This window comes from Rattus norvegicus, chromosome 1 (genome assembly GCF_021556685.1).
Source record: "Rattus norvegicus strain SHRSP/BbbUtx chromosome 1, alternate assembly SHRSP_T2T, whole genome shotgun sequence".
Lineage (NCBI taxonomy): Eukaryota > Metazoa > Chordata > Mammalia > Rodentia > Muridae > Rattus > Rattus norvegicus.
Window position 1 is genome coordinate 164517538 of NC_141534.1, and position 16548 is coordinate 164534085.

The 16548-nt window shown below is 39.9% G+C and overlaps 1 protein-coding gene across 2 annotated transcripts in view; it reads left to right on the top strand.

Moving 5' to 3' along the window:
• Window positions 1-16548, top strand: part of Rsf1 (remodeling and spacing factor 1) — a 115269-nt gene that overhangs the window by 47507 nt on the left and 51214 nt on the right. For both annotated transcript variants that reach the window (XR_015624338.1, NM_001427468.1), the window contains 1 exon segment: window positions 14290-14382. Coding sequence is in view for 1 of the 2 variants with exons in the window: in NM_001427468.1 (NP_001414397.1) it covers window positions 14290-14382 (93 nt within the window). In the remaining variant the exon portion in view is untranslated.

Below are 16548 nucleotides of genomic sequence, written 5' to 3' on the forward strand. Positions count from 1 at the left end.
TGTATATTACTTATTTGCCAATACATTTTACTTATGTGAAGTTACTCGTCACATGTGCTGTGGTTTGAATATGGAACTCCTCTTACAGCTTATGTGTTGAGCACTAGGCCCCCAGCCAGTAGGACTATTTTGGAAGATTGTGGAACCTTTGTGATTTGAGACCTCACTGGTAGACATGAGCTTAGAGATTCTCTAGCCTGGCCAGAACCATGTTTCTGGTCTGCCAGATTGTGGGGAATTACAGCTGTATGCTCTGTCCACCATGCTGTTCCCACTGGTGGACTAGCTCCTAAACTGTGGTCCAGAATAAGTCCTTCCTCTCTCACATTGCCTCTGTAGGTGCTTGGTCACGGCAATAAGAAAGTAGCCAATAAATAACATGAAGGTCCAAGTGTCACTTTGGCTCAGGTTGTATTATTAAACTTTTCTTTTTTAGTCACCACTGTTTTTTGTGAATTATTAAACATGCTATTGCTAGTCTAAAGCAGCAGCCAGCAAACTATAGCCAAATCCTGCCGGTTTTTGTAAGTCAGGTGGAATTGGAACAGGGACAAGTCTGTTGGTAGATGGTCTGTAGTTGATGTCATGCTACAGTTACAAGCCAAGTATTTTGACCAAGTGAGTACATGATACTTACAATATTCGCTATTAGCCTTCTGCAGATACAGTTGATTGATATCTGGTCTAAAGGGCATATAGATCATTTACTGTTCTTAGTTTTGGCTATCGTAAAATTAAAATACTAGAAAACCATTGACCAACCTGATATTAAACATATGGAAAGGTTAAACTTCTCCATTTACATCAAGATGGTGACCCACTAATCTGATGTCACATTAACCAAACACAATCAAACACATCAAAAGCCAACTTTATTCTTTTTCAAACCTATTATACCTGCAGAAACTGTGATATATTCATGTTATCATCAACATTTTTAGTCTGAACCAAGAATCAGACATCGCCCCAGAGTTCTTTTCCCTGTATCCCAGTAATCAACCACCATCCACTTGCTACTGCTTATTTCATGCAGTTACCATCCCTTGCCTGATCTCTCTGTCTCTCTCTGTCTCTGTCTCTCTCTGTCTCTCTCTGTCTCTCTCTCTCTCTCTCTCTCTCTCACACACACACACACACACACACACACACACACACACACACCTCCCTTCCCTAATTCCCTACAAATGCTAAGATTACAGATATGTGTGGCCACACTTGCCTGTCACATGAGCATGGGGATCTGAACCCAGAGCCTCTCTGTATTGCACAGCAAGAGCTCTTATCTACTGAACCATCGCTCCACCCCAAAAAATAACTTATTAGACACAGGAATGAAAGTGTAATACTTACCAATTCGGAAATTTATCCTCTCACTTACAAATCTACTCTTGTCTTGAACCTGCCATCTTTCCCCCAAGAGTTCCTGCATATGCTGTATCTTCTGGAATGCTTTCCTGCCAACTCGTTGAGTTCCTGGCAAACTTACTTATCCCTTAAGCCTCAGCTTGAGTGTTACTGTCTCCTTGAGGCATTTTCCCAGGACGATGTTCCTTAGTTAAAGTCTATTGTATAAATTTTTCCTCTGTGGACTTGGTATTAACTTCATTATGGAAACTATTGTATGTTTTGTTTTGCTTTGCTTTGTGTTTTCCTCTGAGACAGGGTCTCCCTGTGTAGCCGCAAGCTTCTGACTCTATTGCCTAAGTCTCTCTGGTGCTGAGATTACAGACATGTGCCAGAAGGCCTGGTCCTATTGTGTAGTTTTTATATTGAATGTTCACTATGTACTGTTTAAAACTATACTTTTGTGTGTCTGTTATTGTACCTTTGAAATACAGATTATCTCTGTTTTGTGTATAAGGAAATTGAATTTGAGAAACTCAATAACTTGTGTAGACCACATTGCCAAAAATGACAGAGCCAGCATTTCACTGAGGCCCAGGACTTGCTGACTCCAGTGCTTTGATGGACCATTGATGAAGTGTCTCTCACAGGCCTTGTGTCTCTTGAATGCTTGTTTCTTCTCAGCTTTTAGGAAGTGACATTAGGTTTAACTGTCACTTAGACAATTCCAGGTTTTGTTTTGTTTTGTTTTAATTTATTTCTCATTCACAGTCATTAGCTAGTTTTGTGGTAATACTTTTACCTTTCTTTGCTCTCTATTGCTTTCCTGTAGTAGTGCTGTAGTATGTGTTACTGAGTAATGGGAAATCATTAAATTAAAAAGTTTGTTTAAATATAGACCACATAACTGTCCGGCATTTACTTCTTCCTTCCTCAGCATAGACTCAGCAAACCATGCTGTTGTCACCTATTTATTGTGTCTTCTTAGTGTCTCTAAAACAGCTAAAGTAAGACCTACAGAGGGAGCAGACGTGTTCAGAAATTGCTAGCACCTTAGCTTTAGTACATAATAAGGTACCAAGAGAGAACACAGCAAAAAGGCTTAGCCATCTATTATGTAGAAATACTGTGATAAGCCCAGTGAATAGTGGAGCAGCCTAAATTGGGGTTTGGATGTGGGAACTGTTTTTCCTCCCCCCACCCCCTTTCCTTTTGTGGAAGGTAGACTCAACAGATCTTGGTAACTTACAATAGGAGAGGTACCCAGCAACTCAGTGTGCCTAAGGTATTCGTTTTAGTTTCTTCTCTTAACACTGGCTAACATATATTGTCCAGTATTATCTAGAATGGAAGAGAACCCACAAATGTACTCTTGTTACTTTTTACTTTTAAGGCAGAATTATCCTTGTAAAAATAAATGTGGTGAGCTGAATTTAAGCCAGATGGTCTGCCAGGACCTTGAGTCTTTGCCTGTTGGGTAAGCCTTGGCCTCGAGTCACATTCCTTTCACTTGGCAAGACACAAAGAAATGTCTCTGTCATTGACTCCATCCATCCATCCATCCATCCATCCATCCATCCACCCACCCACCCACCCACCCACCCACCCACCCACCATCCAGGGAGCTCTTCTGTTCCCTTTGGTTGTTAATGATTGTAACTAACCTTGATGGTGGGTGACAAATGTCCCTATCTGAGTTTAGCACCTGTGCCTCTACTTTCCTGTCACCCTGCTCCTTCCACAGTTGGCGTAAGACCTTCAAAAGTGACACGGAAAGCAATTTTAAAAGAAGCTATTCAGGCTAGGTGTGGTGGCACACCTTTACTTCCAGCATTCGGGAAGCAGAGGTAGGTGAATGTCTGAGTTCGAGACCCTCCTGGTCTGCAGAGTTGAGTTCCAGAATAGTCAGGGTCACAATGAAACCCTGCCAAGGGAAAAAACTAAATAAATAAGTCAGTTAAGACAAGCAGGTGGCAATTTCTTATTTTTATTAGGTTTGGTGGTCTTTTTGTATGATTGATTGATAAGTGATTATGTTGGTTTTTTTTGTTTTTGTTTTTGTTTTTGTTTTCTTTTTGAGACAGGGTCCTGACTGTCCTGAAACTCACTCTGTAGGCCAGAGTTGCCTCTAACTCAGAGATCCCCTGACTCTGCTTCCTAAATGCTGGGATTAAAGGCATACACCACCACTGTTCAGCTAGGTAAATTTTTTTTAAAGAAAAGGGAAGTTTATCACATTGAATGTAATTGTTGATTTTTAAGACATTTGATTTCAAGAAGTGTTATGCCACAGATGTGCTTCTTAGACAATGAACAAATAAATAATAAGTAAATTATTTTACTTAAGAACTTTTATACATGAAAGATAATGAGGTTAAGTAGAAAATAACTCAATTTGGGCAGTAAGATGCTTCAGTGGGTAAAGGCGCTTGGCAGCAAGCATGGTAATCCTGACTTTGACCCGTAGGACCCTCATAGTGGAAGAGGAGAACCAGCTTCCATAAATTGTCGTCTGTCCTCTTTCTGTACTCTGGGGTATGTCAGGAATAGAGAATAACCTCCTTCTCAACACTAAGTAACCTCATTGTTTATCCCTCCAAATAAAGGAAGAAGCTACATATGGTGGTGTGTGCTTGTAATCCCAGCAGTGGGGATGCTGAGGCAGGAGGATTTTGAGTTCTAGGCCAGCCTGGGCTATTTAATGAGACTTTGTCTCAAAAAGCAACAACAAAAAGAAAGGGAAGATAAAAGACAATTTTTGGTACTCAGTCTGTAATAACATATAGAAGTCCTTTGAAAGTAAATAAATATGGTAACACATGACCAAAATAATTTCCGAACATGCCATTACTCCTTTCTTTCATCTCCCTCACTTATCGTTCCCCACTCTACGATCTCCTGTGCTGGGAACCAACAAGGTTTGTTCACTCCGCAGGTGCACAATGACTGAGTTACACCTGCAGCTCTGGCCTGTAGCTTTTATTCTCTGGAAGGGGTCAATTATGAATTCAAAAGGGATATTTTTCCTCATTTAATAATTTAATCGTATTTGATTAAAAATTGGATATTTACAGATGTATTTATCCAGTGAAATAAAATTTCTTTATTTCTTTGAGCTTCTCTCACTTTGGAGGGAATAATGTTGCTGTGAACATGAGTACAACACACAATTTCATATGAACATATATTGTTATTTATGTGTATCATACCGAGAAGGGTCATATAGTTATTTCTTTGTTTAACCTTTTGAGAACTACTGAATAGTTTCATAGTCGTTAGACCATTTTATATTCCTATTGTCAATGTAAAAACCACAGCTCCCTGACTTCTATACAGGAAATTTTAAGGAGAATAATAGATAGCTTGTTCTGGAGCCATTGTTAGTAGCCGCGGCCCAGAAATACAGATTTAGGTTATCCCAAATTTCATGTTCCAACATGGAAGCAGTTTCCTAGGGCTTTTACGGTTTTGTATAAAGAATGGCACAATTCAAAGCAACTTAAAATACATTGGTGGGTACACCTGAGTGCTGTGTACAGTAAGAAGGGTGAGCTATTTTATAGGGCCAAGGGTACTACCTGATAACATTCTTAACTCTTGATTGATAGAAGCCAGTGATCTGATAGACTAACAGCTCCTAGGAGTTTTTTATTTGTTATCATGAGGGATTAATTCAGCTACAGAGTGGAGCAAGGAATGGCTGTTCGAGAAGGCTAAGACTAGCCCAAGATGAAGTAGTTAGCCTCTGAACCTACCAATTTCCAGTCTCTCCTCAGTACTGAAGTACCGGGGTCAGTCAGTCTGTTTCTGCAGACATGGATGCTCCTTCCAGTTCTTGTTGATAGCCAGGCACAGCTTCTTTTCAGGAATTCTGCTTTCCACAGTGCAATGCTGAGAACTTCCTTTTGGTTCTATGCTATTGTGCATGTAATATCGTTTCGTTCAGCCCCACATTCCAGGTCATGTACAGGTGACATCCATGGTTCTCAGAAGGACAGGTGGAAGGCCCAAAGCAAGGAGTGAAGCCAGGTTTGTCAGTACTCAGCATGCATGCTTAGTCCCGTGAGTGCTGCACAGCTTCCTCTCATGCCTGGAACCTTGAACACTTCATTCTTTGTTCATGTGATTGCCCCCGATAACTTTTCTCATCACTGAGGTCACACCCAATAGAAGTGACCTGAAGGAAGTTTTGGCTGACACTTTGAGGGGTTTCTCGCCCATAGTTTAAGGAAGGCATGGTAGTACAAGTGGCCCAATCCTTGTTTGCAGGAGAGTAGGACAGCCAGTCTTCTAGCTGGACCAAGAAACAGAAAATGTCCCAAAAGTTTCATTATTTTATACAGTACCACCAGGTGGGAACCAAGTGTTCACATACATGGACTTTTAGGGAATATTTTAGTATTACACATATTAATACCACAGAGAGCTCTGGATTTGTAATGAGAAGCAGCTAAGTCTCTTAATTCCAAAAATGTATAAGATAATTACCCACTAAATGAAATTTAGTCATTATTAAATGAAACTGTATGAATGCCCTTAGCATACTATTATCAAATTGCTGGAGCCCAACAAAGTGTGTGTAACACTAGCTTACCAAAGGAACAGCAGCATAATTTTAGATGACTTTTTTTCTCTTCTGCAGTATTCATTTCTTCACAAATGTACTTGAATTTAACCTACATTATTTATGCTTGTGGATATAGTAATGCTAATTGTACTTTCCTTAGATCTCTGCAGAACTCCTATGTGACATTGAGATGGCTCAATGGTTCTTTTATAATAACGTATATAATATGCTCTCCCATGGCGAGTCATGTTATGGCTGGGAAATTTGCTGTAACAAGAGTGTTCCTGTAGGTGACTTCGGTATCCTGTGCCTCCCATTTGGTTATTTACAGTTTGCAGCAGCTTGTTATGACCACTTGACTATGACCTCTCAATAACACTCAAAAGTCCTGCTCCTTTATAGTCACAGAGGCACCACACACAAACTATCAGGATTTGGAAGAAGATCCTTACTTCCCTATAGAGAAAAGCCTTTAGAAGTGCATCGGAAAGTCCTAGCATGTCAGTAACATATACTCTTCTTGATTCCTGACTGAATGAGAATGACATAAGAATACAATATGTAGAGAGAATTTGTCATGCATTCACTGTAACATTTTTACATATTTTAACTGTTTTCTATAATGTTAAAATTTTTTTAAAAATGCAGTTTGCAAAATCGAACATGTATCTTACCTCATACAACATATACAGATTAACTCAGAATGATTCAGTAATGTAAGACCTAAATCTGTAAAACTCTTAGGGGAAATCTTTGTGATCTTACATTTAAACTATACAGTCCCAGATTGGACACTGAAGGTATAGGCAACACCAGGAAGAGGACTAGCTCATCTTTATCAGATTAACATCTTTTGTACATCAGAGGATGTTATAAAGAGAGTGAGAAAAGCCGTAGGATGAGGTAGTTCATGCTGCAGGTTATGTAAGTACAGCCCTGGAAAGTTCATTATCCAGAATATATTAAAAGCCTGGGCTGGAAAGATGATGGCTTAGGGTTAGGAGCACTGGCTGCTCTTGTAGGGGAGCCAGATTCAATTCCTAGCACCCACATGGCAGCTCACAGCTGTCTGTAACTCTAGTTAGAGGATCTGACAACCTCACACAGACATCTATATCATATTTTATTTGGCAAGACACCACATAAAATAAAAATGAAGAAATCCTCCCTTCCCCGCCCCCAAAGAAAAACGACTCCTAAGTACTGAGGAGATGGCTCAGTGGTTAAGCACTACCCAGCAAGTTTGAAGACCTTAATTTGGAACCCCAGAATCCACAGAAATACTAGGTGGTTGTGGCAACCTGCCTGTAATTCTGGCCTTGGTGGGTGGAGACAGAATTCCCAGATCAAGCAGGCTAATCATACTAGCCATATCAGCAGGCTCTGGATTTGATTGAGAGACTCCTCAAAAGCTTAGTGAAAAACAAGAACAGTTCAGGATGATTCCCAGCAACAACCTCAGGCAGGCTTTAACATGCACTCAGCATGTATGTATGTGCACCCATCCACTTGTGTACTCACATACATGGAAACATGCATATAAACATGCATGTGGGAAGTGGAGGAATATAAAACAAACTGGGGGACTCTCAACTGGGGGACCGGAGGGATGACTCAACGGTTAAGAGCACTTCTTGTTGCTCTTACAGAGGACCTAGATTTGATGTGAAGTATCTGGTGCCTCACAACCATTCAATTCAGTTTCTGGGAATCTGACATCTTCTTCCACAGGCCCTAGGCATACACATGATTCACATACATGTAAACAGCAGTCATTTCATAAAAGAAATCTTTAAAACATTAAGGGTTGGGATGCATTCTTAAAACAAAGAAAAGACACCATTGAGAAATAGATCTCTGCTTAACACATGCATTTCTAGGTGTTTAGGATGTAGCCTAGCCAGTGGGATGGTGCGTAGTATATGAAGCTCTGGTCTGGAACACTGAATAAACCAGATGTGGTGACACTCATGTAGTACTTGGGAAGCAGAGGCAGGGGGATCAGAAGTTCAAGTTATCCTTGGTTAAGTTACATAGTGATTTTGACGTCAGTCTTGATTTCATGAGACCCTGTGTCTATTAGATGACAAGCTTACCCCAGGTCCTATAACATGAGAGGAGAATTTAATGGTTCAAGAATTTACTTGAATTATGAAATGGCGTGTGCTTGTGGGCATGCATGTGTATATGTGCATGTGGAGGCTAAAGGTTGGTGTTGGGTGTGTTCCTCAGTCGTGCCTTCCACCTGATTTATTCTGAAGCAGGCTTTCCAGATGCCTGCCATTATGCTTTGCCAGCACTGGGGTTAGAGGCACACCTGCCTTTTACATGGGCACTGGGTATCTGAACACACAACTTAATGCTTTCAGAGCAGATACTCTCTAACTGAGCCATTTTCCTGGCCCAAGAAATGTTTTAGAAAGTGAAAAGTAGTAATGGCTACTCAAAATCCTAAATAAAATTAATAATAACTGTGAATTATGCAGTTAAAATGGTAAATTTTATTTTAAACATTTATTATACATAAAATACTTAATATCTGTATATAAGTATTCACTGTAGATAAAATTAATACAATAGGTTTCTCTAGATTTAAGCAAGAATCTTAGCTTCAGACTATTCACTGTTGGTACTGGTGAGAGACACAGAGGGTACAGGAGCTTATCATCAAGTCCAGTGACCTGCTTGAAGGAGAGAACTGACTCCTGAAAGTTGTCCTTTGACCTTAAAATGCATGCTGTGCTGCACACACATTTCATAGGTGCATGTGCACACTTGTGCACACACACAAGCACAGATAATATCACATATAAAGACATAATTACTCTCAGAGGTAAGACTGGTTGGAAAGAGCAGGATTGGCAGAATGGGAGGGGCAAGAAGGCAGAAGAGGAAGAGATGAATTGATCACCATAACCTGCCTAATCTACAGTAAAGCAGTGAGCATAAATTGAGTTTGGGGGCTGGAGAGGTAGCTGAGCCATTCATACCACTTGCTGCTCTGTTGGAGGACCAACGATTGGTACCTAGCATCACATACTTGCTCATGACTGACTGGAGCTCTAATCCAGAGGATATAACTTTGTAGATATGGCACACATATATTCTTGCAGGAAAACACTCATATGCATAAAATAAAACAGAAAAAACAAAGGTGAAAAATTATTAAAATATACATTATATAAATGTATAAAAACATAATGAAGTCTGTTGTCATATTAATATAGGCTATGAAGATTCAGAATTTACTCCCATAATAGATAATAACATTAGCAGTGGTTTAGCAAAATACATGCTTAACCCTTAGAAAATAAAAATGGGAAATTAAAATGCATCTGTCACTAACAATGGTATTTACCTCTTACACCTGTTCCATACACATGACTGAAGCTAGTGTTGGTAAACAATACTTACCTACATTTTGAAGATGACTAGCATACTATTTTTTTACTAGCTCTTTTAACTCCTTCTTGTGTTCTAATTGATTCTTCTTATGGCTTTCTAGAATTCTTTTCAGGTTTGCATATATATAATGGAGGCATGACACAGCGAGTATGTGATTGGCACATCCCTTGTCTTTTATTTGCCCCAAACCTCCATTTACAGAAGAAGAACCTGCAAGTCCAAGTCGAACAGGTGATTGACTCAACAAAATCACCCTGCTGGTAGGGAGAGGCAAGATTTGAAACTCAAGCTATGTGATTTTAAACTTTCATGTAAGTTAAACCCTCAATCAGTAGACAGAAAAAGGTGATTAAATCAGGGCAGAATTTAGTGAAATGGGGATAAAAAAAGGCTACAAAGGATCAGTTAAAAAAAAAGTCCTCTGTGTGTGTGTGTGTGTGGTGTGTGTGTGTGGTGTGTGGTGTGTGTGTGTGGTGTGTGGTGTGTGGTATTTGTGTGTATGTGGTATGTGTGTGTGCTTGCCATTATTGTATGAGTGTCCACATAGGTCACGACATCAAATGACTTGGAGTTCTCTTTGTCTTGTCTTTCTTTTTCTCAACACGTGTGACTTATGTGTATACACGTGTGTGCACACACGTACTCTCACACATAAGAAAAAGCAATTTTTATACAGTTTGGCCTATCCTTTTGATCCCAGTGCCACTGATTCATAAATGCCACTACTTGAAGAAACCCTTTGTTAGGTCTCTCTTCCTCCATTGGTTGTATTGGTATTTCTGTCCTGTAGTCTTGTATTTGTAGATTTTTCTATCAATTGATTGGTCAATCAGTTTGATTTCTTGGTGCAGAACCTTCCTTTTGGTCATGGTTGGTTGCCTTGGCTTAAGATAGGGTCTCCTGTATCCCAGGTTGTCCTCAGACTGGCCCAGTACGGTGATGTTGGACTCTCAGACCTTCAGCTGCCAGTGCTAGGATTACAAGTGTGCACCACCACCTCTGGTTTATGCAGTGCTGGAGGTTAAACCCAGGGCTTCATGTGTACTAAGTACGCACTTTGTCAGCTGAAATATGTTACAGTGCCCAGAGATCACCTCTGTTCATCTTTGCCCTCCCGTACTAAGTGAGACCTTGTCACTATTTGCACTCTGATATTTGCTTCAGTTCTCCTGAACAACTGATGTTTCTAAAACAGGCAGAGGTAGTCATAGCTCAGTTCTGGCGAAGCATACTTTAAAAATATATGCAAATATAGAACTAGATTTATAATTTTCAGTGTATTTCATATCCACATCTCTATTGGTGGCAGCTGACTTCTATTGGTAGCATTTGAAATACATTTTTTAAAAGATTTATTTATTTATTTATTTAATGTATAGGAGTACACTGTAGCCGTCTTCAGACACACCAGATCTCATTACAGATGGTTGTGAGCCACCTTGTGGTTGCTGGGAATTGAACTCAGGACCTCTGGAAGAGCAGTCGGAGCTCTTAACCCCTGAGCCATTTCTCCAGCCCCCTGAAATACATTTTTAATTATTAGAGAGATTAGAGAGAGTAATGTGAGTTATATTCCTTGTTTACCCCTCTTTGCCCATTTCCTTGCTGTGGATAGCAACACAGTCCACTCTAAGATTTGAGATGTTTCTCTACCTTTCATAAAGTTGATGCTTTCCCAGGTGCAGTGGCACACAGCTGTGCTCCAAGCACTTGAGAGGCAGAGACACAAGGATAGCCTTAGCTACAGAGTACATTTGAGGAGTGTGTGCTACATGAGCCCTATCTCAAAATAACAAAATTAATACTTTTAAAATAAACAATTCAGTGTTTTTGTCTTGTTTTGTTTGTTCTTGTACTTGTTTTTGTATAGTTGCAAGGAGTTTATAACCTATCTTAATTTCAGAACATTTTCATCAGTCGAAAGGGAAAGCCATGCCCATTAGGTCATACTTCCTGCTTCTTTACCCCATCTCCTCCTGCTGTCTCAGTTGCTTTTCTGTTGCTGTGATAAAATACTGACAAGCAGCTTAAAGGAGAAGAGGCTTGTTGTGGATCTCAGTTTGAGGTAGTTTATCATGATGGTAAAGTCCAGGCAGCAGGAGCTTGAGTCAGCTGTTTATATGGCATCCAGTGATTGCATTCTGACTCTCAGTTCTTTCTCTGTTCCTCTGGTCTAGGATCCCAGCTGGAAAGTTGGTTCATCTATAGTAGGCTGGTCTTCCCACTTCAAGTTTTATAACCAAGATAATCCACGGCAGGCGTGTCCTGATGATTGTAGATTCTGTGACACCAACAGCAGCACTATTCATCACATCTGTTATCTGTCTTCTGTCTCTGAATTTAAATTTCAGTATTTTAGACATTCTCAGATCAATAGGATCTTGTAGTATATCCCTTTGTGTGGTTTCTTGTATTAGCATGTTTTCGATTCATCCAGGCAGCCATATATTTTGTTGTTATTGCTTTGCTCGCTTGTTATTTTCCCTTTCTTTGTGGAGTGGAGACTGGTGGTAGGTCTAAGGCAGTGGTTCTCAAACTTCCTAGTACTCCAACCCTTCAATACACTTCCTCATGTTGTGGTGACCCCAACCGTAAAGTTATTTTCGTTGCTACTTCATAACTAATTTTGCTGCTGTTAATAATCATAATGTACATACTGGTTTTCTGGTGGTCTTAAGTGACCCCTGTGAACTATAATCTAAGCAGCTGAGCCCTATCACCGTCTGTGCTTCATTCCTTGTTAAGGCTATATGCAATTTCACTATGTGGATTTGTATTTTGTTTCCCTGTTTTTCTGTTGACATTTGGGTTGCTTCCTCCTTTTAGCTATTGGAAATAATATCTTTTTTTAATGTTTTATTTTCCCTATGTAAATTCTTGGAGTTGCTAAGTACTGAGGTAACTCGTTGTCATTTGGAAGCTGACTGCTGTGTAGCTGTACTACCTGACAGACTAGGACTGCTGTAGACTCCTCAGCATTAGTGTCGTTTGCTGCTGTGATTACCTGTCCAGATCCTGCCACTTTAGCTTGTAATACACAGTCATTTCATGTGTACCCTGTGTCATCTACACTCTTCATTAAATGGTACCCTTAGGTTTTTATTTGCTTTGTTACATGAATACACATACATACATATACAAAAATGTGCTGTCAATTAGAGGGAATTTGGTGGAATTCTAGGAAATGGGGAATTTATCCTTTCTGTGAGACTTTTACCATTTTCTGTATAGTTCTTGGTCATATTGCTTGCCTTATATTGACCATTTATTTATTATTTTTTACTAGTAAAAGATAGCACTAGGGACAGCTGGGAAAGTGTACCCCTTCCAGGAAGTCCATCCTACTCCTGTTCCTGGATAAAGAGGGTTGCCAAAGCTTTCTCTGTTGTCTACTTGTGTATTTCTTTCAAATCTCTGTTTTAACCAATACCCTGGCTCCAGGACAGTTTCTTATCTTGTTTGCTTCTACTGCTTTGGCCCTCATTTTGCTACTTGTTACAATAACAATAAAAACTCCATGACATTGGCAAATGCACAGCATCCAAGAGCGTCATCATCTTCATCGTCATCATTACCTGGTTATTGCTGAAAACAAACACAACCATTTGGTCAGAGAAGTCATATCTCTGGAACTTAGCACATGAATCTTTCCTAGATTCTTATGAAGAATCTAAGGAAGAGTTTTTCGGTGAAGGTCTGTTGGACAGAACTGACTCCACTCTTTGTGTAGTTATGTGACACAAGCATGTCTGAACCTCGTGGTCCCTCTCACTGCACCTCCGTGCAGGTGGATGGCAGACATGGTCCCACACCTAATTTGTACTAATTTGTGGAGCATTTCCACATTTTTTCTCTTCAGTCCATTACAGTGGCTCTGATTTGGCTAAAGTGCTTATGTAGGAAAAGAATCCTGAAACATTCAAGTAAAAGCCTGTTACTGAAGTTGTAAAAAGAAGGCACTGGAGTTCTTACTGTACTGAGAATAAAGAGAAAGCCGATTTGAAGAGACCTTCTATTGAATATGTCTGTAGAATTTGATGGTTTTGAACTTCTGTCTAGTGATAAAAGTGAATAAGCTGTCACCCATGCCTTCCTTTCGAAAGATTATCAAATAATTATTCTCACATGAAAAAAATTATATCCATAAAACATACAAAGTTGAAGCAAGAGAGATTCTTTTTCCACGTCATTGCTAATGTTTTTTAGATTTATTTATTTTACTTTTTATATATGTATGTTTATTTTATGTGTTTTTCCTGTATATATGTTTGTGCACCACACATGGACCTGATGCCCTCCAAGGTCAGAAGAGGGCACCAGATCTTTCTGGACTGGAATCATGGATGTTTGCGAGCCATCGTGTGAGTGCTGGGAACTGAACTGGGGTCCTCTCCAAGAGTAGCAAGTGTTCTTAACCATTTCTCCTCCTCAGAGATTCTTTCATAAGTTGTTATAGGCATTAGTAAATATTTCTGATGGGTCTAAGTAGTATGCAATGTAAATTGGAATTGGATTGGCCTGTCATTCTGAATTCTTTTCTCTATATATGTATTAAGAACACAACATAATCATAGAAGAACAACCAATGTTTATCGCTATTCAACTTTTTTGTGATGACAAAATGGCTAAGAAAACCATCCTAAACAGGGAACGTTTATTTTGGCTCATGGTTTCAGAGGTTTGGGTGCACAATCTCAGCTCTCTGTCTCTGGGCCTGTGGTAAGGCAAAGCTCATTTTTGGGGAGTCTGTGGTAAAGCTGTGCTCTTCTTCCCATGTGCTCCCAGAAGCAGAAGTGGGCACAATAAACCGGAACAGTAATTGACCTTCAGTGACCTACTTCTACAGCTAGCCCCACCTACTAAACTAGTAAGCTTCTAACACCTGAGCCTTTGGGTGCCATTCCAAATCCAAAGTACAGTAAACACCAGTGAAAATTGTTTTCATGTATTGAGCTATTAATTTTCTCTTACAGATATGCCAAGAGTTTAACAGTACCTGGGCATGGGAGATGGAGAAGAAAGGCTATCTTGAAATGAGTGTTGAATGCAAACTAGCACTCTTAAAGGTAATGCATGTAAAAAAAAAAAAAAAAAAGGTAATGCATGTATTTGTTATAGTAATTTTAGTTCAAAAGTTACTTTGAGGGGTTGGGGATTTAGCTCAGTGGTAGAGTGCTTGCCTAGGAAGCACAAGGCCCTGGGTTCGGTCCCCAGCTCCGAAAAAAAGAACCAAAAAAAAAAAAAAGTTACTTTGATGCCTAAATTACAATGTAAGTAAACTATGGGACAGCAAGATAGTCCAGTGGGTAGAAGTATTTGCCATCAAGTCTAACAGCCTGAGTTTGGGTTCCTGAGACCTTACTGGTAGAAAGAGAAATGAGTCTGCAGAGTTCTCCTCTGTCTTCCATATGTGAGCCATAAGTGCCCTGCTAAATAAGTAAATACAGGCGATACAAACTTTTCAAAGTAAAAGAGAATTGGGGATGGATATACATACCTGCATTCTCAGTACTTGGAGGCTGACTCAGGAAGGTCCTAAATTTGAGGCCAGCCTGGGCTGTTTCTTATATCTGAACAAAAAGCAGTGGGGGAAGGGTAGACATTTTATGATTAGGAAACAATAGGTTCTTTCATTTTTTTTTTCTTGTTTTTCAGTGATTAAAAGGGCTGAGGAGATAGCTTTGCAGATACAGTCCTTGCCTTTCAGTTATGAGGAACAGGTATCAGATCTCCAGAATCCATTTACAAAGCCAGGTGGTGTGAGCCTGCCCATGAACCCAGCCCTAGGCAGGCAAGCTGGATAGGTATGCCAGGCAAAGCCCTGTGCTCTGGGGTCAGTGAGGGACCTGTCTGAATAAGAATCAGGAATGGTCTACGAAGACACGCCTTACATTAATCACTGGCTTCCGTGCGTAGGAGCAGAACACACACACACACAAAAGTACATGTGCACGGCACGCACGTATTTTTAAGGATCTTTACAGTCTTGTCAGTTATTTCTGCTTAGAGATACAGTAACAGGATAGGGAAGCAGTTGCTTTGGCAGTTTTTTCCATTGTTTCTGCTGCCACTTTCATCAACCACTGTATCTTACAGACTGCTGATAATGGCCTTAGATACATTTGACGTCCCCATTGTTTCCCAGATAAGTAAAGGTATGCCATTGTGCTAATAAAGCCTTCACATAAGCAAACGCCTTTGGTTAAAATGGGTCATCTCAGTCTCAGCATAGGGTTACTTTCAAGTTTGAGTTTTCTTATGTTCCTTAATTGTAGTCAGTGCAACAGAAGAAGCTAATAGTGAAAAAAGGAACGAGGTCTTCATTGCCTTGAGATTTCACAGTACTTCTTTAGTGACATCCTTAGAAGACCTCAGAGGGTTTGTGGTGATTCTTTTGTTTGTTTGCTTGCTTGTTTTTTGTTTGTTGTTTTTGAGACTGGATTTTTCTAAGTAGCCCTTGCTGTCCTGGAACTTACTCTGTAGACCAGGCTGGCCTTGAACTCAGAGGTTCACCTGCTTCTGCCTAAGGAATTAAAGACATGTGCTACTACTGCTTAGCTAAGCAATTAATAATGTACAGTATATATATGATATAAGAAATGGCTAGAGTAGCAGTTACTTTATTGTTAGATATCAATTGCTCTTTTAGCTCACACGGAGAGTCTACAAGATGCATACAGCAGTCTTTCTGAGGTACCCTGTTCACTTAGCATTTATTTGTAGTGTGTCTACATTTGTCTTTCTTTTTTTCTTTGGTTGAACCTGGACTTTACTGTTTTGTAAAGATTTGTCTTAAACTCTTAGGCTCAAGTGCTCCTCCTACAGCCGCCTTCAGAAAAGGGAAAAATTAGGCTTCTTTAAAATACTGCTTAGAAACAAAATGTGTGACAGTTTGCCAGAGATGTTTAAGTGGAATGGTCAAAATGATTCAGCACTCCTACTGTTCGCTGTACATCCTCCGGAAATGAAATCAGCATTAAACCCAATAAGTAAACCAGCAAAAACAAAGTATGGCTCTCATATCCATATTTGGCCTCCCATGTGCACTACAGCAGTAATCACAGTATTGGCAGATCTTAGTGAATAAGAGATGCATTTGCAGTCTTTTTTTTTTTTTTTTTTTCTTTTTTTTCCGAGCTGGGGACCGAACTCAGGGCCTTGCGCTTGCTAGGCAAGCGCTCTACCACTGAGCTAAATCCCCAACCCCTGCATTTGCAGTCTTTAAGAAAAAG